This window comes from Erinaceus europaeus, chromosome 4 (assembly GCF_950295315.1).
Source record: "Erinaceus europaeus chromosome 4, mEriEur2.1, whole genome shotgun sequence".
In the NCBI taxonomy this organism is placed as follows: Eukaryota; Metazoa; Chordata; class Mammalia; order Eulipotyphla; family Erinaceidae; genus Erinaceus; species Erinaceus europaeus.
The window spans coordinates 25,259,667-25,285,271 of NC_080165.1; the positions used below are offsets into that span (position 1 = coordinate 25,259,667).

Consider the following 25,605-nt stretch of genomic DNA (forward strand, 5'->3'; position numbering starts at 1 on the left):
TTTATAAAAAGGAAACACTGACAAAAATCATAGGATAAGAGGGGTACAACTCCACACAATTCCTACCACCAGAGCTCCGTATCCCATCCCCTCCCTTGATAGTTTTCCTATTCTTTGTCCCTTTGGGAGTAGGGACCCAAGGTCATTATGGGGTGCAGAAAGTGGAAGGTCTGGCTTCTGTAATTGCTTCCCCGCTGAATGTGGCCATTAGCAGGTCAATCCATACTCCCAGCCTGTCTCTCTCTTTCCCTTGTGAGGTGAGGAGCATTGGTTTATTTTTATAGAGAGAGGTCAGAGAGAGCTGCCCAACATATACAGTGCCAGAGATTGAACCCTGGAGTCTCTAGCTTATGAGTCCTGCACTCTGCCCACTGAGCCATCTCCCTCAGTTGCACCATTTATTAAGTACTAGATTTAAGCTGTAGATACAGGCTTGTGACTTCAGCTTTCTTAGCTTTCCTCATGTTCTTTTGACTGAAGAGGGTTAGTTTGCTATTGCTAAACTTGATGCCAGCTTTGGCATTACTTTTTTCTCCGAGGCTTAGTCCTGGTATGTTATGTTCTCCTTTCTCATTCTTTGCAGAGACACTTGGAGCAGGCCACTAATCCAGCTCTGATGGAAGTTTTCTTCTCAATTCTACTTAGCCTTTTTGTCATTGTTCCTCACATGAAGGAAAAGTTCTCCAAGAAACTCGGTAGGCAGCAGGCAAAAATGGAAGTTGAGCAGAAGGCAGGCAGGTACCTTGGCAACTGCTCAGAATATTCTGTGAGAACTTGACCTGTGAATGAGAAGTTTATGCCTTTTTAGAATCAGTATCTATACTCTGCCTAGTATTGAATAGGAAAAGAATATTGTGTGCATGACATGTGCATGGCAGAGCAAATTCAGCTATCTTGCTGGCCCATGAATGCAGATTTGTCCTTTGAGGTCTTGTTAAAAGCTCCAGGTTGGGGGCTGGGTGGTAGTACGGTGGGGTAAGCACACATGGTGCTAAGCACAAGGACCAGTGTAAGGATCCCGGTTCAAGCCCCCGGCTCCCCAACTGTGAGGGGGTTGCTTCACAGGCGGTGAAGCAGGTCTGCAGGAGCCTGTCTATATGTCCCCCTCTTTGTCTTTCCCTCCTCTCTTGATTTCTCTCTGTCCTATCCAACAACAACAGCAATAACAACAATGATAAACAACAAGGGCAACAAAAGGGAAAAAATGGCTGCCAGGAGCAGTGGATTTGTAGTGCAGGCAGCAAGCCCAGCGATGACCCTGGAGGCAAAAAAAAAGAGAGAGAGAGGATAAAATAAATAAAAAGCTCCAGGTTATAATAGTAGATAATTCAGAAAAGAATAAAGCGGGTAGTTACTCTGATCTCTCAGTACCTACTCTGAGATAAGCACTTGTTAGATGTTCTGTATTACCCCACTCACAATTACCTGTGAAGTATAGATAGTTAAAGTGAGTCTCAGAGGAGTTAAATAAGTGCTCTAAGGTTACTATTAGATTGTAACCCTGATGATGTGATGGAGCAGAGTTTTTGGTGTGCTGGCAGTTTCACCACTGAAGGATTCCACTATTCCTAATGAGCCCCCCTTTTTAAATTTCCATTTTATTGGGTAGAACAGAAAGAAACTGAGAGAGGAAGGGGAGGTAGAGAGGGAGAGAGAAAGAGAGACACCTGCAGACCTGCTTTGCCACTTGTAAAGTGTCCCACCTATAGGTGGGGAGCTGAAGGCTCGAACCTGGATCCTTGCGTGGGTCCTTTTGCTTTGTACTGTGTGTACTTAACCACCAGGTGTGCTACTGCCTGCTCCCCCTTTAAATTAAGACATAAAGAAGGAGCAATACCACAGCACCTGTTGTATATGGTGTTCCTGTGTGGTTCTAGGAGTTCAAATATGGCTCACACTTGGTAAAATATACACTGTCCTAGCCTGTGAAGCAAATTCTGAACCCAGGTCTGTGTGACTCTCTTATAACCCAGATTTGAGGGAATCTCTGTAACAAGTCTGGCTTAAAACAACTCTCTGACTTCTTCCCATTTATCCTAAGCTGCCTCATTCTTCATTCGACTAACCTTGGAACTAAAGGCCAGGTTCTGCGGCGGCATGAGGTAGGTATGCTCCCAAGCAGAAATGAATGCTTAAGGGGTCTGCTCCCCCTGGAGAGTTCTGAACAAGTGTAAATTACTTACTGGTGTGTATTAGCCATAACTGTTGGGGGATTGACATAGTGTCAGACTTTCTCACCAACTGATGGTATAAGCTTTTATTTGATCTGGGTCTGGTAAGTCTCTTTTTTTATCGTGATACTTGGATGGTTACTCATCACAGTAAAACTGGAAGGGCATTTAGAGATCACTTGCCTACTCCTTTACTTTGACAGATGGTCAGACCAAGGTACTTTAGGTCAAGGTACTTTGACACTCAGCTTGACATCAAGAGAGTCATGTTCTAGTTGCTGCCAACCCAACACTCACAGAGAAGATACTCTCTATTTCAGAGAGAAATACTGCTGCTGAAATGTCTGTCCCCTGGGTTTCTAAAGAAACCTTTTGTTGTTTTCCTGTTTAAGATTTGCCACCTGACTACATTAACGTGGCAGCTATCACTTGTTATTTACCCATTGCCCATGGGATGACCAGTATGTTGTCTAGATCTCCTTCCGGACCTACAGATAGAGCACCAAGCGTTCAGGAGCGACTGCAGGGATCCATCTGGATACAAAGCCATGATTTTAGATGTTGATAGTACTTCTTGACCACCTCTGGGGTCCAACTGGTTCCTCTGTTTCTAATATTCCCCAGCCTTATCCTGAACAAGAACACTTTTTAAATGTATAGATTTTGTTATATTGGAGCTTAGTTACCTTTCTTGATTAAATTTCTTCAATAAAATTTCAGTGAATGCCTATATGGAGTAAAAACCTGAGTTATAGTTGTGGGCAGCAGGTTCTGCAGCACTCTTTATAGACACATCTGGACCCCTATTACTGGGTCCATAGTTAGAATTTCACTGGGTTCTGAAACAAAGTATGGTACTCAGAAAATGGCAGGGATTATTCTGACCTAGCGAAAGTAGCAGTGTCCTCTCTCTTGTTCTTTCTCTAAGCCACTCATCCCTGAACCAAGTATGTTCCAGTTTCCTTCATTACTTGTGCCTCAACCTCCTCTTGACTCCAGAGAAGACAGAACCACCTTCCCAAGAAGGTAAGGGCTGCGGTTGACTATTCATGAGGGCCATGGCAGTCTTTCAGAGATTGGATGTCTTGCTGATTGATTGGCTGGATGGTGAAACAGTATATTGACGTTATTGGAGGAGGAGATGCTTCATGATCATTGAAGCAGTGTTGCAGGTATCTCTCTTTCTCCCTCTCTCTCCCTTCCTCTCAATTTATCTGTTTCTATCAAAAACAAAGAAAGAAAAAGAAAGAGCAAAAATGGCTGCTGGGAATGGTGGATTCATTATACAGGCACCAAGCCCCAGGGAAAGCTCTGGTGACAATATTAAAAAACAAAGTGGGGGAGGTGGAAAGTGATCCAGAGGAAAAATGCAAGCATGTAAATGATTTAGATGTTGACTAATTCCTAGGGAGATGAAATAGTAGACTCAGAATTGAGTGGAGTCTGGAACCTGGGCCCGTAGGACTTAGAAGAACCCCATAGTTAACCATGACTGATTTCTCCCCTGGCCCCTCTCTGCTGTGACTTCACTTGCTCCAAAACCTATGCTTGTTACCTCTGGAGATCTTTGTTCAGCACAGATGGCTGGTCCCATTTCTTTGTTTTTATACTCAGCAAATATTTCTCTTGGGTTGTCAGAAAAGTCATGGCACATTTTTACATAGAAAAATAGTGTCATGTCTTTTTCAACATTCCATATTTTGTTTATATACTTATTATGAGGGAATGTGCAAGGGGAGAGACCTTAGCATTACTCAGCTCCTGTCAAAGGTGGTTCTGGATAACTTAATGTTGAATCTGTGACCTCTAGGGTGTTCCCCCACCTAGGGTACCAGGGTTTTAAGCCTCATAATTTCACCACTCCTGGTGAGCTCTTACTTCTTTTTTCCTTTTAATTTCAGGTAAGGGACATGAAGATAGACAGAGAATGAAGGAGAGGGAGAAACTACAGTACTATTTCACCATTTATGAAGCTTCCTCTGATGCCATGTGTGGTGCTCCTATGTATCATTAGCAATATTACCCATGTTGACAGTACTTCTTCAGCATCTGTTGTGTGTCAGGCTTTGTTCCAGTTGCTGGTGGTAGATCTAGGGATATACATTTCTGTCCTCAGTGAATGAGAGAAGCAGGCAAATAATACATAGGTAAAATGTCAGGAATATATTAGGCTCCAAGAAAAAAACAAAATGGTGCAAGGATAAAGAATGATGGAAAGAGGAGGGACATGTTAGAATGGTAAAGCTGTCAGTCTGTCACTCTTTAGCAGAGACCTGAACAGGGTAGAAGCCCACACAGAATTTAGGTCTGATGGCAGGAGGGAGACTCAGCAGATGCAGGTTGAGAGCTGGGAGTTTGTTCATTTTGTTAACTATGTGTTGAGCTTCTGCTGCCTGCCAGGGGGAGTCTAGCTGATACTGTGGATACAGAGATGAATGGATGCTCTCTGCTGTGAAGAATTGTACTGTTGTAGACCTCTCACACACTATATTATAAAACAACTTAATTGTTTCGCTAATTCATTTAGTAAACATTATGCCTTCTTTGTGGGGGAGACTTGGTATTGTGTTTCCCCTTCTTTTACATTTATGAAGACTTGCACTTCCCCCCTTTCAATCTCCTATCCTCTAGCCAGTCTCCACCCACTGCTGGGAGAATCTGTTTGAAAATTAATTCTTTTTACTAGATATTTTTATTAGTGATTTATTGATTCACAATTCCCCAGGAATGCTGGAATTGTGTAGGTGTGCAGACCCAGTGACAATAAATAGATAAATTACATTTTCTTTTATGAAAGCAGGTATTTCATAAGAAATCTAGAACTCTACTCTCAGTATAAAATTCAGATTCTTTACTCAGTGTTCAAAGTCTTTTTATAGTCTAGCTACAAATTACATCAGTTTTACAACTCCTGGTAGTCTCCCTCTGTTCACTGTCACTCCAAGCTAAATCTCTCGCCACCTCTAGACGTGACTTGCTGTCTTTCACTTCCTGAACTTTCAGTACCTTGTGGCTTCTTCCCTCCCTTCTTTGCCTCCCTCTTCCGCTTACCTTCCAATTTTGCCTCCCCTTGGAGCTTGCTCTCCCTACCCCAGGTGGTGTGAATCGCACTCTCCACACTTGACCATAGCACAGCTCACATTTCCTGCAATGTCTGTCTAGCCACCAGCTCCTGGAGGTAGTTGCCTGTGTCCTACAGCCTGGCCTAGAGCAGCCACTCAGTGAACATTTGTCAAATGAATGAAGGGAACTATGCATATCCTTCTTCCTGAATGTGTCACCTGTAGCCTGTGTCTGTAGGTGGGAGGCTGCAGAAAGGAAGAAGAGAGCCTGATTTCATTTTGTCCTGCATAACCCTTGCTACCCTGCAAAGCCCTCTTCCTGTCGTAGATGCTCATGTGCTTAACTCATACATGATTCTCCTGTACTCTCTGTGTGACTCTCTCCTGCTTGATTCCTCCCCAGAGCTTTCTGCAGCCACAGAGTTCCTGCAGCATGGACTGCCCCAGATAAGCAGCAGGAGTCCTGAAAGCCTTGCCTTCCTGGGAGATCGCCAGTATGTGGAGGCAGCTGCTCGCCAGAAACAATACTGCATCCTGCTCATTTTCTGCCTGGCCTACATGCATGATGACAGGTCAGTGTCCAGAGCTGGTGGCCTAGTTCAGGTCAATACATATTAATTGACATCTTGTCTTCAGGCTTGGTGCTGGACGCTGAGAGTATAGCAACAAGTGAGACATGGGTTTTATTCCTGAAAGGCTTACATCTTGGGAAACAAGTGGGATTAAGGCAGGTTGGTAGTCCTATGGTAGAAGAAGATGGTGAACTGGTGGATGGGGAGCTGTGCTGACATCCATCTTGGGAAGATGTGGAATTAATTATATCCCTGTGACAACAGCATCTCTATAAACCAACATTTCTTCAATAAAATAATAAAGTCATAGAGCTTAGAGATAGGCCTGGAATGCTAATGAGAATTATTTATTTGCTTTTTCTATCATCCCTGAGACTCCATGGCTCTGGACTAACTTTTTCAGATAGAGGCAGAAGGAGAGGGGGAGAGGTAAAGACACCATAGCACCGAAGCTTCCCACAACGCAGTGGGAGCTGGGCTCAAACCTGGGTCGTGTACATGACAAGGCAGACTCCCTCCCAGGTGAGCTATCTTGCCAAGCCTTCCTGGGTGCTTACATATTAGGCAAGGAAAAAAGTGGCTTGTGTTGGTTTTTAAGAATTTTGACCCAGCTTCTTCTTCTCCTTCTCCTTCTCCTTCTCCTTCTCCTTCTCCTTCTCCTTCTCCTTCTCCTTCTCCTTCTCCTTCTCCTTCTTCTTCTTATTGCCTCTAGGGTTATCACTGGGGCTCAGTGTCTATACTATGAATTCACTGCTCCTGGCGGCCATTTCTTCCATTTTATTGGACAGGACAGAGAGAAATTGAGAGAGGAGGAGACAGAGAGGGGAAGAAAAAGATAGACACCTGGAGACCTGCCTCACCACTTGCGAAGTGACCCCCCTGCAGATGGACCAGGGACTTGAACTGGGATCCTTGCGCGGGTCCTTGCTCTTCGTACTGTGTTCTCTTAACCTGGTGCGCTACCACCTGACTCCTCCCCCAGTTTATTAAATTTATTTTATTTTATTATTATTTTTTTGCCTCCAGGGTTATTGCTGAAGCTCAGTGCCTGCATTATGAATCCACTACTCCTAGAAACTATTTTTTCCTATTTTGTTGTCATTATTATTGCCATTGATGTCGTTGTTGTTGGATAGGACAGAAAGAAATGGAGAGAGATGGGGAAAACAGAGGGGGAGAGAATAATAGACACCTGCAGACCTGCTTCACTGCCTGTGAAGCGACCCCCCTGCAGGTGGGGAGCTGGGGGCTCGAACTGGGATCCTTACTCTGGTCCTTGGGCTTTGCACCATGTGCGCTTAACCCGCTGTGCCACCACCTGACCCCCCCCCCAGCTTACTAATTTTTTTTTTTGCCTCCAGGGTTATTGCTGGGCCTCCACTGCTCCTGGAGGCCATTTTCCCCCCTTTGTTGTTCTTGTTGTTGATGTCGTTTGTTGTTGGATAGGACAGAGAGAAATGGAGAGAGGAGAGGAAGACAGAGAGGGGGAGAAAAAGATAGACACCTGCAGACCTGCTTCACCGCCTGTGAAGTGACTCCCCTGCAGGTGGGGAGCCGGGGGCTCGAACCAGGATCCTTATTCCGGTCCTTGCACTTTGTGTCACATGCGTTTAACCCACTACGCTACCGCCTGACCACCAGCTTATTAAATTTTTAAAGCCTGGAGAGGTGAGTCAGTGGGTAGAGCACATGCCTTCTATGCATTAGAACCTGGGTTTGATCTCCAGCACCAAAGACAGAGACAAGTGCAACTCCATGGATGGTAGAGTGTGGTTTGTTCCCCCTTCATTTCTCCCACTCATAAGAATATATAATAGAGTGGCGAGGGTGGTGGTTGAGTGAGCAGAGAATAAGATTTGCATGTGTGAGGCCCCATAGAGCAGAGCTAATAGAGCAGAGGTCTTGGTCTTTCACTCTTCTCTTTTCCCATAAACTAAGTAAATCTTAAAACTATATACATACATATATGTTTCCAGTAGAAAAAATTGGGTGGGGTAGCTCAGTGATATCACACATGCACAAAGCCCTGGATTTGTTCTTGGCACCACATAGCAGACTGTGTGTGTGTGTTGTTGTTATTATTGTTGCCTTGGGCATGTTCTATTCTACTTCTCCCTGCCAACTTTTCTTTAAAAAATAATTCATATAGAGAGATAAGGAGAGACACCCATAGTACTCTAGCATCTATGGAACTGCCCCTCGTGTTGTCCACAGTGCGCCCATACAGTGCTAGCACTTGTAGCTGTGTCCTTGAACATGGTAGGGTATTCAGTCTATCAAGTGAGCTACGCCTATCCCAGTTTTTTGTTTTTGTTTTATTTGTGATCAGAATTATCACTTGGGCTTGGTGTCTGCATGACAAATCCAATCCTTCCAGTGACCTTTTATTTATTTGTTCCTCCCTCTTTTTGATAGAGAGAAATTAAGAGGGAAAGGGGAGATAGGGAGAAAGAAAGAGAGAGACTAGCATTGATTCAACCTTCCTGAAGCTCTCCCCTATAGGTGGGGACCAGGGGCTTGAACACAGGTCCTTGTTTATAGTAATGTGTGTGCCACTTTCCTCTAGCCAGGCAGCCAGCCTGCCTGCCTCTTTCCCTCCCTTCCTTCCTTTCAAACTGTTTTCCAGAGCAAACAATAGAATTTTATGATTCCACCACCAGTTGGTCACTTCTGGTTTCTCCATGTTCTTGTCAGCTCTTGTTACTGTCCATCTTTCTTTATTTCTTCCAGTTATATTCATGTTTGAAGATGTCTTTATACTGTGTTGATGCCGGTGCTGAAAAACAGTGACTAAGGGAGAATACTAGGCAGGACAATCACCTCTGCTTTTCTCATGCAAGTTTCCTTTGGTCCTCAGGTTTGTCTCAGAAGCAGAGTTATCTGTGGCTGTGCAAAACTTCCTTCTGTCTCTGCAAGATCAGGGTGAGCAGCCTCCACTGGTGGTCTTCAGAGCTTGCATCTACGTGCTTGCAGTCTGCCAGGACAAGGGTGGTGCAGTCGCTGAGGTATGGAGCAAAATGCCTGGAGCTCTTCTTCCTGCACCTCTTCACATCATGCTCTGTTGGGGTAGATCATGATGACTTGAGTATATTGAAGGGGGAGCAGTGAGGGTATACTGAGGAACTGGGGTGGGAGTAGGATGCTGATTCATACGGAGTGAATTCAATTGTCCTAAGAGGTAATGATGATTCCTGTTTTACAGAAAAACAGGAATGAAGACTGGTTAAAATAACTTTCTCTAAGTTATGCAGTTAATTGATGGGGGAGTCAGGTCTCTGATTTAGACTTGACAGACTCTGGAGGTGCTTTGCTTTCTTTTTAAAAACCCCATCAAATTCCATACCTTTTAGTGTATATGATTTTTTTTTTTTTTGCCTCCAGGGTTATTGCTGGGGCTCAGTGCCTGCACTACAAATCCATTGTTCCTGGAGGCTATTTTTTCCTTTTTGTTGCTCTTGTTTTTTGTTGTTGTTATTGCTGTCATTGCTGTTGGATAGGACAGAGAGAAATAAAGAGAGGAGGGGAAGACAAAAAGGTAGAGAGAAAGATAGACACCTGCTGACCTGCTTCACCACCTGTGAATTGACTTCCCCTTCAGGTGGGGTGCTGGGGGCTCGAACCGGGATCCTTATTGCCAGTCCTGCACTTAGCACCATGTGCGTTTAACCTGCTGCATTACTGCCTGACCCCCCCTAGTATATATGATTTTTTAAAATATTTATTCCCTTTATGTTGCCCTTGTTTTACTGTTGTAGTTATTATTGTTGTTGTTATTGATGTCGTCATTATCAAATAGGACAGAGAGAAATGGAGAGAGGAGGGGAAGACAGAGAGGGGGAGAGAAAGATAGACACCTGCAGACCTGCTTCACTGCCTATGAAGCGACTCCCCTGCAGGTGGGGAGCCAGGGGGTCAAACCAGAATCTTTATGCCGATCCTTGAGCTTTGCACCGCCTGCACTTAACTTGCTGCGCTACCTCCTGACTCCCAGTATATATGATTTTTAAAAATATTTGTTTTCCCCTCCCTCTCTTTCTTCCTCTGGTAAGCCAATAATGTGTGTATTATTTCTTTTGAAGTCATCCCATAGGTTTCTGTTGTTGTTTTCATTATCTCTTAATCTCTTTGAGACCTATTACTTCTTTTTTTTTTTTCCTCCAGGGTTATTGCTGGGCTCGGTGCCTGCACCATGAATCCACCGCTCCTGGAGGCCATTTTTCCCCCTTTTTGTTGCCCTAGTTGTTGCAGCCTCGTTGCGGTTATTATTGCCATTGTTGACGTTGCTTTGTTGTTGGATAGGACAGAGAGAAATGGAGAGAGGAGGGGAAGACAGAGAGAGAGAGACACCTGCAGACCTGCTTCACCGCCTGTGAATCGACTCCCCTGCAGGTGGGGAGCCGGGGCTCGAACCGGGATCCTTACGCCGGTCCCTGCGCATTGCGCCACGTGTGCTTAACCCGCTGTGCTACAGCCCGACCCCCCTCTTACTTCTTTTTTAGTTGTCTCTAATTTGTCCTTGATCTTGCTAATTCTGTCTTCAGCCTCGTTTATTCTATTCTTTCTCCCCTCTACTGTTTTCTGGAATTCATCTTTTTTGTTCCTCTGTTCTGATACTGTTTTAGCTTGTTCAGCTAGTTGTGTTCTTAGCTCAACTATTTCAGCTTTCAGCTCTCTAATAACATTGAGATAATCAGTATTATCTTCCAGAGTCTCATTTGTTGTTTCTACATTTCTTTTTTTTTTAAATTTATTTCTTTATTGGGGAATTAATGTTTTACATTCAACAGTAAATACAATAGTTTGTACATGCATAACATTCCCCAGATTCCCATATAACAATACAACCCCCACTAGGTCCTCTGTCATCCTTCTTGGACCTGTATTCTCCCCACCCACCCACCCACCCCAGAGTCTTTTGCTTGGGTGCAATATGCCAACTTGAGTTCAAGTTCTACTTGTGTTTTCTCTTCTGATCTTGTTTTTCAACTTCTGCCTGAGAGTGAGATCATCCCATATTCATCCTTCTGTTTCTGACTTATTTCACTCAACATGATTTTTTCAAGGTCCATCCAAGATTGGCTGAAAACGGTGAAGTCACCATTTTTTACAGCTGAGTAGTATTCCATTGTATATATATACCACAACTTGCTCAGCCACTCATCTGTTGTTGGACACCTGGGTTGCTTCCAGGTTTTGTCTATTACAAATTGTGCTGCCAAGAACATATGTGTACACAGATCTTTTTGGATGGATGTGTTGGGTTCCTTAGGATATATTCCCAGGAGAGGAATTGCAGGGTCATAGGGGTAGGTCCATTTCTAGCCTTCTGAGAGTTCTCCAGACTGTTCTCCACAGAGGTTGGACCCATTGACATTCCCACCAGCAGCGCAGGAGGGTTCCTTTGACCCCACACCCTCTTCAGCATTTGCTGCTGTTACCTTTTCTGATGTATGACATTCTCACAGGAGTGAAGTGGTATCTCATTGTTGTCTTGATTTGCATTTCTCTGACAATCAGAGACTTGGAGCATTTTTTCATGTGTTTCTCACGAGGCCTTTTGAATCTCTTCTATGTTGAATATTCTGTCCAAGTCCTCCCCCCATTTTTGGATGGGGTTATTTGTTGTCTTGTTGTTGAGTCTGGCAAGCTCTTTATATATGTTGGTTATTAAACTCTTGTCTGATGTATGGCATGTAAAGATCTTCTCCCATTCTGTGAGGGGTCTCTTGGTTTGGGTAGTGGTTTCTTTTGCTGTGAAGAAGCTTTTTAATTTGATGTAGTCCCATAGGTTTATACTTGCTTTAGTCTTCTTTGTTATTGGATTCATTTCATTGAAAATGTCTTTAAAATTTATGCAGAAAAGAGTTCTGCCAATATTTTCCTCTAAGTATTTGATAGTTTGTGGTCTAACATCCAAGTCCTTGATCCACTTGGAATTTACTTTTGTATTTGGTGAAATACAGTGGTTCAGTTTCATTCTTCTGCATGTCTCAACCCATTGTTTCCAACACCATTTGTTGAAGAGACTCTGCTTTCCCCATTGAATAGTCTGGGCCCCTTTGACAAAGATTAGATGTCCATAGGTGTGGGGCCTCATTTCTGGGCTCTCAATTCTATTCCACTGGTCAGTGTGTCTGTTCATGTTCCAGTACCAAGCAGTTTTGATGACAATGGCCCTATAATATAGTTTGAGATCTGGGAGTGTGATGCCTCCGGTTCTGTTGTTTTTTCTCAAGATTGTTTTGGCAATTCTAGGTCTTTTCTGGTTCCAGATAAACATTTGTAGCATTTGTTCTATTCTCCTAAAAAATGCGCTTGGGATTTTGATGGGGATAGCATTAAATTTGTAGATGGCTCTGGGTAATATATTCATTTTGATGATGTTAATTCTTCCAACCCATGAACATGGAATATCTTTCCACTTCGTTGTGTCTTTTTCAATTTCTTTGAGTAGTGACTCATAATTTCAGTATACAAGTCTTTCACTTCCTTGGTTAGGTTTACTCCTAGATATTTTATTGTTTTTGTTGCTATAGTAAAAGGAATTGATTTCTGGATTTCAATTTCTTCTAACTTAGTGTTTGCATAGAGGAATGCCACTGACTTTTGAATGTTAATTTTGTAGCCTGACACCTTACTGTGTTGCCTGATGATTTCCAAAAGCTTCTTGCTGGAGTCCTTAGGTTTTTCCATGTATACTATCATGTCATCTGCAAATAAGGAGAGTTTGACTTCTTCTCTTCCAATTTGTATCCCTTTAATTCCTTGCTCCTGCCTGATTGCTATGGCAAGAACTTCCAACACTATGTTGAATGGTAATGGTGACAGTGGGCAGCCCTGTCTAGTACCTGATCTGAGGGGAAATGCTTCCAGTTTTTCACCATTGAGTACGATGTTGGCTGTAGGTTTGCTATATATAGACTCCACTATCTTCAGGAATTTTCCATCTATTCCTATTTTTTGTAGTGTTTTGATCATAAAGGGATGTTGTATTTTGTTAAAAGCTTTCTCTGCATCTATTGATATGACCATGTGGTTTTTGGTCTTGCTTTTGTTGATGTGGTGGATCACATTGATTGATTTACATATATTAAACCAACCTTGAATGTCTGGGATAAACCCCACTTGGTCATAGTGAACAATCTTTTTGATACACTGCTGTATCTGGTCGGCTAGAATTTTGTTCAATATTTTCGCATCTATGTTCATCAGAGATATTGGTCTGTAGTTTTCTTTTTTGGTTGTGTCCCTATCTGCTTTTGGTATCAGGGTGATGTTGGTTTCATAGAAGCTGGCAGGGAGTATTCCAGTGTCTTCAATCTTCTGGAAGACTTTTAAAAGTAGAGGTATTAGTTCTTCTTCGAAGGTTTTGTAGAATTCATTTGTAAAACCATCTGGTCCAGGACTTTTATTTTTGGGGAGATTTTTGATAACTGTTTCAATTTCATTAGCTGTGATGGGCCTGTTCATGTTATCCACTTCCTCTTTACTTAGTTTTGGAAGCTGGTAGGTATCTAGGAAATCATCCATCTCTTCCAGGTTCTCTAGCTTGGTGGCATATAGTTGTTCATAGAAGCCTCGCATGATATGTTGAATTTCTGCGGTGTATGTTGTGATATCTCCTCTTTCATTTACTATCCGATTTATTTGGGTCTTCTCCCTTTTTTGTTTTGTGAGTCTGGCTAAAGATTTGTCGATTTTGTTTACTCTTTCGAAGAACCAACATTTACTTTCGTTGAACTTTTGTATGGTTTTCCTATTCTCAATGTTATTTATTTCTGCCCTAACTTTAGTGATTTCTGACCTTCTCGTTGCTTTAGGGTCCCTTTGTTGTTCTTCTTCTAGGTCTTTAAGATGTGCAATCAGGCTGTTTATTTGTGCTTTTTCTTGTTTCCTAATGTGTGCTTGTATAGCTATGAACTTCCCTCTTAGGACTGCTTTAGCTGTGTCCCAAATATTTTGATAGCTTGTGTCTTCATTTTCATTGAACTCTCGAAACATTTTGATTTCTTCCTTCATTTCCTCTTTGACCCAGAAGTTGTTAAGTAGTGTAATGTTGAGCTTCCACATTTTGGGACTGTTACTAATCTTTTGTTGATTGTTAAGTGTTAGTTTAATTCCATTGTGGTCTGAGAAGATGCTTGGGATGATTTCAGTGCTCTTGAATTGGCTGATGCTGTCTTTGTGGCCTAACATATGGTCTATCCTTGAGAATGATCCATGTGGATTTGAGTAAAATGTGTATTCCAGTTTCTTGGGATGAATGACTCTGAAAATGTCCAATAGTTCTAGTTTATCTTTCTCTTCATTTAGCTCCCTTATGTCTTTATTGATTTGCTGCCTGGATGATCTGTCAAGTTGAGATAGTGGGGTGTTGAAGTCCCCTACTATGATTGTGTTACTATTAATTGCTGTAAGAGCTCTTTCAGTAGAAGTTTGATGTATTTAGATGGCTTCTCATTGGGTGCATAGATGTTAATAATTGTTAAGTCCTCTTGATTGACTGATCCTCTGAGCATTAAGTAGTGTCCATTCCTATCTTTTTTAATCTTATCTATTTTAAAGTCTATCATGTCAGATATGAGAATAGCTGCTCCTGCCCTTTTTTGTGGGCCATTGGCTTGTATGATAGTTTTCCATCCTTTCACTTTAAGTCTGTGTTTGTCTTGTTGAGTTAGGTGGGTTTCCTGTAGACAGCATATTGTTGGATTGTGTTTTCTGATCCATCTTCCTACTCTGTGTCTTTTAATAGGTGAATTCAGACCATTGACATTTATTGATATCAAAGACTGAAGATATTTTAACGCCATTCTTGTAGAGTTTTAGAGTGTTTTGATATATGTCCTATTTTTGGTGGTCTGGTTGTTTATAGGAGACCTTTCAGAACTTCTTTCAGGGCAGGCTTGGTGATGGTTGATTCCTTCAACTGTTGCTTGTCTGAGAAGGTTTTGATGCCTCCATCTATTCTGAATGACAGTCTAGTAGGATATAGTATTCTTGGCTGAAAGCCTTTCTCATTGAGCACTCAATAGATATCTTGCCATTCTCTTCTGGCCTGTAGTGTTTGTATGGAGAAGTCTGCTGCTAATCTTAAGGGTTTTCCTTTGTAGATGACTCTTTGTTTTTCTCTTGCAGCCTTGAGAATCCTTTCTTTATGCTTATTCCTTTCCATTCTAAGTATGACATGTCTTGGTGTCTTTAGGTCTGGGTTAATTCTGTTTGGGACCCTCTGGGCTTCTTGAATCTTTATGTTTTTGGTGTTGTCTAGACTAGAGAAATTTTCAGCTATTATGGCCTGGAGAATGCCTTCTTCCTCTCCTTCTCTTTCTTCCTCTGGTAAGCCAATAATGCGTATATTGTTTCTTTTGAAGTCATCCCATAGGACTCTGTTGTTGTTTTCAGCATCTCTTAATCTCTTTTTGAGATCTCTTACTTCTTTTTTAGTTGTCTCTAATTCATTCTCAATCTTGCTAATTCTGTCTTCAGCCTCATAGATTCTATTCTCTCTGCCCTCTACTGCTTTTTTTTGGAGTTCATCTATTTTGTTGCCCTGCTCTGATACTGTTTTAGCTTGTTCAGCTAGTTGCCTTCTTAGCTCAGTGATTTCAGTTTTCAGCTCTCTAATAACCATGAGATAATTAGAATTTTCTTCCATATTCTCATTTGTTGTTCCTGCATTTCTGATTACAATTTTTTCAAATTCTTTACTCACTCCTGTTATTATTTGCTTAGCTAATGTTTGGATGTTGAACTCGTTGTTTTGTGCTTCACCCTCTGGAGGACTCTTAGCTGGAATCTTGTCCTGGTTCAATTCTCCAATATTTCTTCTTATTGTTTTAACCATTTTATATATTATGTTATGAGTTCCCTTTATCAGTACTTTTCAAATTATTGATCACTATTGCCTGGATTGACTTGTGTCTAAGTAATTTAATTAAAGGGTTTACCGTGGTGGAAATTAACAGTTGTTTCAATCCCTGAGTTGGAGCTCAGTGGTGTAAAAGTCTCTTATATTTTCTTCCCTGTAGGCTATGGGAGCCTGAGGTCTTTTAAACTATCAGTAGGCTTCTTAGCTTAATCACTGACTCCTGACCAAGAGATAAAGCAGGGTGTGGCAGAGATAATCCAGTGGTTATGCAAAGAGACTTTCACAGCCCCTCAGCTATGCCATCGAGGTATAGGTCTTCTCCTGAGTTTCCTGGTTAGATCTCTGTCCCCTGGTGTTCCTCCCTGTCACTGCTCCAGATTCTGAGGGTAGTAGCAATGGAGACTCAGAGTTGCACTTGGTGAGTCTCTGGGGAGTCCTTTCCTCCCTTCAGCTGTCCCCTTGCTGTGGAGCAGACTGGAGGTGGTGTCTCCACGGATAAACTGTTGAACTGTTAGCAGTCACTTAATCTCTCCTTAGGCCCCTCTCTCCTCTCTGTCACCAGCCACGCGTGTTTGTACTCACTGGTGATTTACTGGGTTCCTGTGGTCATTCTAGTCCTGTCTTGTTTCAGTCCAGGTGGTCTCCTTTGGTATTCCTAGTTGATCCGGGAGAGGAGAGGAGAGGAGAGGAGAGGAGAGGAGAGGAGAGGAGAGGAGAGGAGAGGAGAGGAGAGGAGAGGAGAGAAAGCGATCTGCTGCTCGTAGCTCCGCCTCCGGAAGTCAAATCAGCCTCATTTATTCTTGTCTCTCTGCCCTCTACTGTTTTCTGGAGTTCATCTATTTTGTTGCCCTGTTCTGATAGTGTTTTAGCTTGTTCAGCTAGTTGCATTCTTAGCTCAGAGATTTCAGCTTTCAGCTCTCTAATGACCATGAGATAATTAGTATTTTCTTCCATATTCTCATTTGTTGTTCCTATATTTCTGATTGCAATTTTTTCAAATTCTTTACTCACTCCTGTTATTATTTGCTTAGCTAATGTTTGGATGTTGAACTCGTTGTTTTGTGCTTCACCCTCTGGAGGACTCTTAGCTGGAATCTTGTCCTGGTTCAATTCTCCAATATTTCTTCTTATTGTTTTAACCATTTTATATATTATGTTATGAGTTCCCTTTATCAGTACTTTTCAAATTATTGATCACTATTGCCTGGATTGACTTGTGTCTAAGTAATTTAATTAAAGGGTTTACCGTGGTGGAAATTAACAGTTGTTTCAATCCCTGAGTTGGAGCTCAGTGGTGTAAAAGCCTCTTTTTTTTTTTTTTTCCTGTAGGCTCTGGGAGCCTGAGGGCTTTTAAACTATCAATAGGCTTCTTAGCTTAATCACTGACTACTGACCAAGAGATAAAGCAGGGTGTGGCAGAGATAATCCAGTGGTTATGCAAAGAGACTTTCACAGCCCCTCAGCTATGCCATCGAGGTATAGGTCTTCTCTTGAGTTTCCTGGTTAGATCTCTGTCCCCTGGTGTCCCTCCCTGTCACTGCTCCAGATTCTGAGGGTAGTAGCAATGGAGACTCAGAGTTGCACTTGGTGAGTCTCTGGGGAGTCCTCTCCTCCCTTCAGCTGTCCCCTTGTTGTTGGAGCAGACTGGAGGTGGTGTTTCCACTGATAAACTGTTGAACTGTTAGCAGTCACTTAATCTCTCTTTAGGCCCCTCTCTCCTCTCTGTCACCAGCTACGCGTGTTTGTACTCACGGGTGATTTACTTACTGGGTTCCTGTGGTCATTCTAGTCCTGTCTTATTTTGGTCCCGGGTGGTCTCCTTTGGTATTCCTAGTTGATCCGGGAGAGAAGAGGAGAGGAGAGGAGAGAAAGCCATCTGCTGCTCGAAACTCCGCCTCTGGAAGTTGAATCCTGTTTCTGCATTTCTGATGACAATTCATTCAAACTCTTTACTCACTCCTGTGATTACTTCCTTAACTAGTGTTTGGATGTTGACCTCATTATTTTGTGCTTCAACCTTTGGGGGGCTTTTAGTTGGACTCTTGTCCTGGTTCAGTTCACCAATATTTTTTCTTGTTGTTTTAACCATGTTATATAGTATGTTATGAGGTCCCTCTCTCAGTACTTTTCAAATTACTGATCACTGTTGCCTAGATTGACTTGTATCTAAGTAAGGTAATTAAAGGGTTCACAGTTGTGGAAATTGAGAGTTGTTTCAATATTATTTTAATCCCTGAGTTGGAGCACAGTGGCTTAAAAGCCTCTTTTGTTATTTTTCTTCCCTATAGGCTATGGGAGCCTGAGGGCTTTTAAACTATAAGTAGGCTTCTTAGCTTGATCACTGACCAAGAGATCAAGCAGGATGGGGCAGAGATAAACCAGTGGGTATGCAGAGACTTTCACAGACCCACCGATGGGCCACCGAGGTACAGACCTTCTCCTGAGTTTCTTGGTTAGTTCTCTGTACCCTGGTGTCAGCACAGGGCCTCCCTGCTGCTCTCCAGCTTCTGAGGACAGTAGCAGTGGAGACTCACAGTTGCATTTGGTGAGTTTTAGGGCAGTCCTCTCCTCCCTTGAGCTGTCTTTTTGTTGGTGGAACAGACTGAGGTGGTGTCTCAACTGGTAAACTGCTGGACTGTTACCAGCCACTTAATCTCTCCCTAGACACCTCTCTGTCCACGAGCCACACATGTTTGCACTCACCTCACCGGTGATTTGGTGGGTTCCCGAAGTTGTTCTAGTCCTGCCTTGTTGCGATCCCAGATGGTCTCCTTTGGTATTCCTAGTTGGCCCGGGAAAGGAGAGGAGAGAAACACAGCTGTTGCTGCTCCGTAGCCCCTCCTCTGGAAGTCTTCCGATTTTTACAAATATTTTTATTTACTTATTATTGTATAGAGACAGAGAGAAGTTGAGAGGAGACAGGGGAAATATAGAGGGAGAGAGACACCTGCAGCCCTGCTTCACCACTTCTGAAGCATCCCCCCTGCAGGTGGCGATCAGGGGCTTGAACCTGGGTCCTCGTGTACTGTAGTGTGTGTGCTTAACCAGGTGCACTGCCACCTGGCCCCATGGAGGTGATTTTTTTAATATCATGTCTTATTCTCATCTCCAGTTTATACAGGAGGAGAGAGGTATATATATAATGTTTGTATCAAACAGAGTGGGTTGCTGGGGCCCAGATAGGTGCTGTCACAACACACTGTGGGCATTATTACGACAGAGCTAGTTTTTTCAATCTTGGCACTTGTAGAACAAAATTCTGTTCTATGGAGGCATTACAGGATATTTAGCAACATCGCTGCTCTCCCACTAGATGCCAGTAGCATCCCTCTACCAATAAAAACAGTAGAAAACTATCTCTAGACACTTCTAACTGGCCCCTGGTGAGCAGACTCACACCGATTGAGAACAGTTGTTATTAGGTAAGGATGGGAGTGACTCCCTATTAATGAATGTGAATGTCTCCTGATGTGCTGAGATGCCAGGACATTGTTCCCAGCCATGTCCTGGTTATGTTTGTGGGAGGCTCATGGGGCCTCTTTAAAGTATACTTAAGTCCTTTCTTTCTCTTGCTTTTAGGGTGTGGTCAGTGCCATCAGAAAATTTCTAGAGGGCATTCCAGACCTGCACTTAGTCTACACTCACCACCCACTCCTGCTCAGGTTGTTCCTAATGTATCCAGAGCTGATGAGCAGGTTTGGGCACCGTGTCCTGGAGCTTTGGTTTTCATGGGAAGAGAACAGCTGCGAGGAGCTCAATGATGTCCCTACTCTTGAAAAGTCCAGCCTTCCTGCCAGCGTCATAGCCCTGTTCCACATGCTCAGAAGTAGTCCCAGCATCCTGCTCATTTTGCTAGTAGGTGACTATTTCCCTGCTTATGCATTCAGAGATCCTGAGTCCTCTCTTTGGGAGCTGGCTTACTGAGGTCAGGAGACACCCACAACTGCCTCTGTACCTATAACTTTCTCCACATGAGTGGAAGGCCCTTATGGCTGACAGGTGTCTTATTTCTGTAAGTCCAAAGTCATTCCTTAGTCTGTTAAAGGTCTATTCAGTGAGAGGGATGTGTTTATATCCCCAAGGGATATAACTATAAAATGCTGGTCTCAATCACCCTTCCCTCTCACCTGGTCTTTCAAGCAGATTTGGCTAAGAAGTGTTAAATATCAAAGGAGATCCTTGGGCATGTAGTTAGAGATGTCTGATTTCTTTGGGAGTTCTGAGGCCTCTTTTCTGCCATGACTCACATGGTTGTGTTTCTTGTGCAACACACACCCTCAGGCATACCAAGAATTGTAAAAAATCCTAATGCTGTTTCAGAAGATTTCAGTTTTGATTATATATGAGTTTCACATGAGTCAGAGAGAGGTAGAGAGAGAAAGAGGAACAGCCAGAGAGCCTTTCTGGACCATGTGGTACCAGAGATGAAATTGGGAGCTTCAGGCCTGCAAGTCTGATTCTGAGCCATTTCCCTAGTTACTACAATGCCTTTTTTTTTTTTTTTTTTAATGAAGTCAGACATTTCTATAATTCCCAGACACACTAGTTTGGTAAACAGGCTGCCTGTTATCTATAGTTGATAAACAACTAGCTTTAGCTTTTTTTTTTTTTTTTTTTGCCTCCAGGTTATTACTGGGGCTCGGTTGCCAGCACTACGAGTCCACTGCTTCTGGGAGCCATTTTTTCCCTTTTTTTTTGCCCTTGTTTGTTACTGTTGTTATAGCTGTTGTTGTTGTTGGATAGGACAGAGAGAAGTCGAGAGAGGTGGGGAAGACAGAGAGGGGGAGTGAAAGATAGACACCTGCAGACCTGCTTCACCGCTTGTGAAGCGACCCCCCCACCCCCGCAAGTGGGAAGCTGGAGGCTCAGACTGGGATCCTTATGCTTTGCACCATGTGCACTTAACCAGCTGCACTACTACCCAGTCCCCCTTTTTTCCTTCTTCTTCTTAAGAAACCACATAGGGGGAGTTGGGCGGTAAGATGAGAGCCAAAAGGTCCACTGTATGTAGCCACATGGACATTGTTGCTTGTCTTGGTGAGAAGGGCTGTCAGTAGCCAGGGGGCAGAGTCAATAAGTGGAAAAATGTGACATGCAAGAGAATGAAAGCAGAAAACTATTTGGAGAAGTTTTCTTTTTGACTAGCACTGAAAGGTCATGCTTCTCAGAGCTTTGTCTTACACTTTCTTTTCTCTGGGGTTTCCCTAGGCTTTATTCCCATGACTTTGCCTCCTGCAGTATGCAGATGACTCAAATCTTTGCCTCTGCCCTCTTTTCTGAACTCCAGAACCACAAAACTAACCACCTATTTGACAGTTCTGTCTAAAATGGAGCTTATAGCTCTCCTCTCTCAAGTTCCCTATATCCACCACGTCTTTCTAGATTAGTAACTTCAAAGAATGTTAAGTACTTAAAAAAATAAATAAAAGAGAAAGTGAAGCTCAGGAAATGAGATCCTTAGGTCCCAGGGAAGCTTGAGCAGGTGCCCAACCTCCTTTATGGTACCCAGTTCTTTTCTTTGCATGTGTACTGTGTTTGTACTGTCTTCATCACTCCTCCTTCATGGAGGAGGCGGGGCCTGGGCAGAGGAGGAGCCTTGTACTTAGCTAAACCTAGAATTCAGCAGGAATGAGCTGAATCCTACATAGAGAGTCAGGAAGATGAGGGCTTCTGTGAACTTCTATTTCTTCATGTGTTAAGTAAAAACAATATAAGTATAAATGAAAACATATAGGAACATACTTGGTATGCTGTAAATAGTAGCTACCACTTACTGATCATTGAATCTGAACTAAGGAATGTTAATTTCAAAGGAGCCTATTGAATTGTCCAAGTCATATAGCTAGCTAATAAGGGTCATGACCATGACCATGACCACAGCCATGACTTTAGAGCCTAAAGTTAACAAGGTTTCCACTAAATTGCTTCTTAGAAACATCAGTGGTAAAAAGGAATAGTGAAGAACAATTTAGTTATCTATTCATCGATACGTAATTCCTACAAAATATGTGTTGGCACCAATTTTCTGGTTTTGATATGAGTAATTAACAACTTTTAAAAAGCTGCAAATCATTCTTATGTGGGGGTGACCTTTGTTACATGTGAAAATTAATAGTGGCACAGACTCTGCTTGGCCATAGTGAGTCAAATCCCAGCTTTATTGGGAGAGACTGCGGAGTGGGTTGTGTCCCACACATTCATGGTGTGGTGCACATTGATTGTCCCCACTGACCTGTGCAGTGAACACACACCATTCCTCAGCAGTCACCATAGCCAGCAGAATCTGAGTAGCTGCCTTCTGTTTGGACCTTTCAAATTTATTCAGATTTCTGAGGAAGCAGCTTTGGTAGTCAGGCAGCCATGTGCTGATGGGGAAGTAGGATGGAAACTGGTCTGTGACTTTTGATGTATCATATCCCCTTCAGGCTTTAAGCCCTGGACTCTGCAAAGTGAAAGTTTTGATGGAAGTTAACCGAGATTGTCTCTAGATGCTCCATTCTGTGATCCACTCTCTCAGATGTTTCCTGAGTCCCTCCGGTAACTAAGATGAAGCTGACTTTATCCTTACCCTTCATAACTCAGAATGTGGTAGGATCTATACCACATTTATTTGATAGGCAAACTACTTAATCTGCTTGTGTCCTTATTTGAAAAATAATAGGAAGGTAGGGAGTCGGGTGGTAGCACAGTGGGTTAAACGCAGGTGGCACAGAGCGCAAGGACCGGCTAAGGATCCCAGTTCAAGCCCCTGGCTCCCCACCTGCAGGGGAGTTGCTTCACAAGTTGTGAAGTAGGTCTGCAGGTGTCTGTCTTTCTCTCCCCCTCTGTGTCTTCACCTCCTCTCTCCATTTCTCTCTGTCCTATCCAATGATGATGACAACAATAATAACTACAACCATAAAACGACAAGGGCAACAAAAATAAATAAATAAATATTTAAAAAAATAATAGGAAGGTTGGCAATATAGCTCACCTGGGGATGTGCCTGCTTTACCATGCATGCGACCCAGGTTTGAACCTAGTGCCTCAAGCTGGGAGAATTTTTGGTACTTAGTGTCTCCCTCCAACCCTCTCACTATTTTTTCCTCTCTCCTCCCCTCCCCTCCCCTCCCTTTCTCTCCTTTCCCTTCTCCTCTCCTCTCTTCTCCTCTTTCTTTTTATGTATTTTTATTGTCAGCAGGGTCCTCACTGGGGCTCAGTGCTTGCATGACTAATACACTACTCCTGGAGGCTTTCCCCCGCCTTTTTTCTTTTTTCTTCCTTTTTTATTAGATAGAGAAATTGAAGGGGGGCTAGACAGGGAGAGAGAGAGAGACAGTGAAGCACTGCTTTAGCGCTCATGAAACTTCCCCCATACAGATGGGGAACAGGGATTTGAACTCAGGTCCTTGTACATGGTCGTGTGCTTGCTCAGCTGGGGGCACCACTGCCCGTCCTCTTTCTGTCCTTTATTTATTTTGATAGGACAGAGAGCAATGAGAGGGGAAGCCGGATAAAGAGGGAGGGAGGGCAGGAGAGAGAGACCTGCAACACTCCCCTCCCCCACAGGTGGGGACCAGGAGCTTTAACTTGGGTCCTCGTGCATAGTGATGTTTTTTTTTTTTTCTTTTTTATTTAAGAAAGGATTAATTAACAAAACCATAGGGTAGGAGGGGTACAACCCCACACAATTCCCACCGCCCAATCTCCATATCCCACCCCCTCCCCCCGATAGCTTTCCCATTCTCTATCCCTCTGGGAGCATGGACCCAGGGTCATTGTGGGTTGCAGAAGGTAGAAGGTCTGGCTTCTGTAATTGCTTCCCCGCTGAACATGGGCATTGACTGGTCGGTCCATACTCCCAGTCTGCCTCTCTCTTTCCTTAGTAGGGTGGGTCTCTGGGGAAGCTGAGCTCCAGGACACATTGGTGGGGTCTTCAATCCAGGGAAGTCTGGCCGGCATCCTGATGACACCTGGAACCTGGTGACTGAAAAGAGAGTTAACATACAAAGCCAAACAAATTGTTGAGCAATCATGGACCCAAAGCTTGGAATAGTGGAGAGGAAGTATTAGGGAGGTACTCACTGCAAACTCTAGTGTACTTCTGCTTTCTTACTTTGGTGCCATACTCCAAACTCAGTCAATTTCTGCTTTGCGTTTCTACTTCTTTTTTTTTTTTTTTTACATGCATAACATTCCCCAGATTCCCATTTAACAATACAACCCCCACTATTTCATTCATCATTTTTCATGGACCTGTATTCTCCCCACCCACCCACCCACCCCAGAGTCTTTTACTTTTACTTTGGTGTAATACTCCAATTCCATTTCAGGTTCGACTTGTGTTTTCTTTTCTAATCTTGTTTTTCAACTTCGGCCTGAGAGTGAGATCATCCCGTATTCATCCTTCTGTTTCTGACTTATTTCACTCAACATGATTTTTTCAAGGTCCATCCAAGATCGGCTGAAAACGGTGAAGTCACCATTTTTTACAGCTGAGTAGTATTCCATTGCATAGTGATGTTTAACTGGGTGCGCCACCACTGTCCCCTAGTCCCTTTCTAACCTGAAAAAGTTGGCCCAGAGCACTGAAGCCCCAGTAGCAATAACAACAGAAAGAAAAAAAGAGGGAAGGGGAGCGGAGAGGGAGGGAAGGGGGACATGTTGTTATGGGATGGGACATTATTAAAAAGAGAAAGATAATGTATAAACAGACATACAGTTATTGTTTAAATACAGCACAGTACCTGATGTTGGGCCTTGACCTGAATGGTTACTTTAAAATTTGTTTTAATTATCTTTATGTATTGGATAGAGACAGCCAGAAATTGTGAGAGAAGGGGGAGACAGAGAGGGAGAGGGAGAGAGACACTTCCAGCACGGCTTCACCACTTACAAAGATTTCACCCTGCAGGTGGGGACTGGGGGCTTGAACCAGGGCCCTTGCGCATTGTAACGTGTGCTCAACCAGGTGTGCCACCACCCAGCCCCTCTGAATGGTTGCTGTTTTGGTTGTGTGTGGGGGGGGGGAGGGCGGAGGGGGGGTGGGGGAAAGGGTTTAGCTCTGAGGCTTCACTGCTCCAGGCTTTTTCAGATAGAAAGTATATGACAGGGAGTCAGGCGGTAGCACAGCAGGTTAAGTGCACTTGGTGCAATGCGCAAGGACCGGCAGTTCCAGCCCCTGCTCCCTACCTGCAGGGGAGTCACTTCACAGGCAGTGAAGCAGGTCTGTAGGTGTCTGTCTTTCACTCCCCTTCTCTGTCTTCCCCTCCTCTTTCCATTTTTCTCTGTCCTGTCCAACAATGATGACATCAATAATAATAGCAATAATAACTACAACAACAATAAAAAAAAAACCTACAAGGGCAACAAAAGGGAAAATAAATAAACGTAAAAAATATTTTTAAAAAAGAAAGTATATGATAGAGGGGGTCGGGCAGTAGCGCACCGGTTAAACCCATATAGTACTATGTGCAAGGACCTGCACGAGGACCCAGGTTTGAACCTCTACTTCCCACTTGTAATGAGGACACTTCACAAGAAGTGAAGCAGGGCTGCAGGTGTCTATATCTTTGTCTTTCCGTCTCTCTCTCTCCCTTCTCTCTCAATTTCTTTCTGTTCTATTGAATAAAGTGGGGGAGAAAGGGAAAAAATGGCTGCCAGAAACAGTGGATTTATAGTGCCAACACCGAGCTCCAAAGATAACCCTGGAGAAAAAAAGAAGAAAAATATGACAGGGATGCAAAATATGACAGGAAGGCAAAGAGAGAGAGAGAGGAAAAGAAACCTCAGCACTGACGCTTCTTTCAGTTCAGTGGGGCCAGTTCTGAACCTGACTCATGCACACTACAAAGCGGTGTACTATCCAAGTGAACTATCAATATCAGTATTTTGCAGACCCCTGAGTGATAGACTTTTATGTAACAGTTGTTCTTCTAGCAGTCATGTGGGTT

At 43.2% G+C, this 25,605-nt stretch overlaps 2 protein-coding genes across 3 annotated transcripts in view; one reads left to right on the forward strand and one right to left on the reverse strand.

Moving 5' to 3' along the window:
* TNFRSF13C (TNF receptor superfamily member 13C) overlaps positions 1–25,605 on the reverse strand; it is a 328,540-nt gene that overhangs the window by 149,144 nt on the left and 153,791 nt on the right. The window lies entirely within an intron of this gene.
* The window catches only part of MEI1 (meiotic double-stranded break formation protein 1), a 97,817-nt gene that overhangs the window by 44,424 nt on the left and 27,788 nt on the right, over positions 1–25,605 (forward strand). For both annotated transcript variants that reach the window (XM_060189045.1, XM_060189046.1), the window contains exons 15-20: positions 584–695; positions 2,042–2,102; positions 3,100–3,197; positions 5,637–5,805; positions 8,663–8,810; positions 19,253–19,528. In XM_060189045.1, coding sequence (XP_060045028.1) covers positions 584–695; positions 2,042–2,102; positions 3,100–3,197; positions 5,637–5,805; positions 8,663–8,810; positions 19,253–19,528 — 864 coding nt within the window. The remainder of the gene's footprint in view (positions 1–583; positions 696–2,041; positions 2,103–3,099; positions 3,198–5,636; positions 5,806–8,662; positions 8,811–19,252; positions 19,529–25,605) is intronic.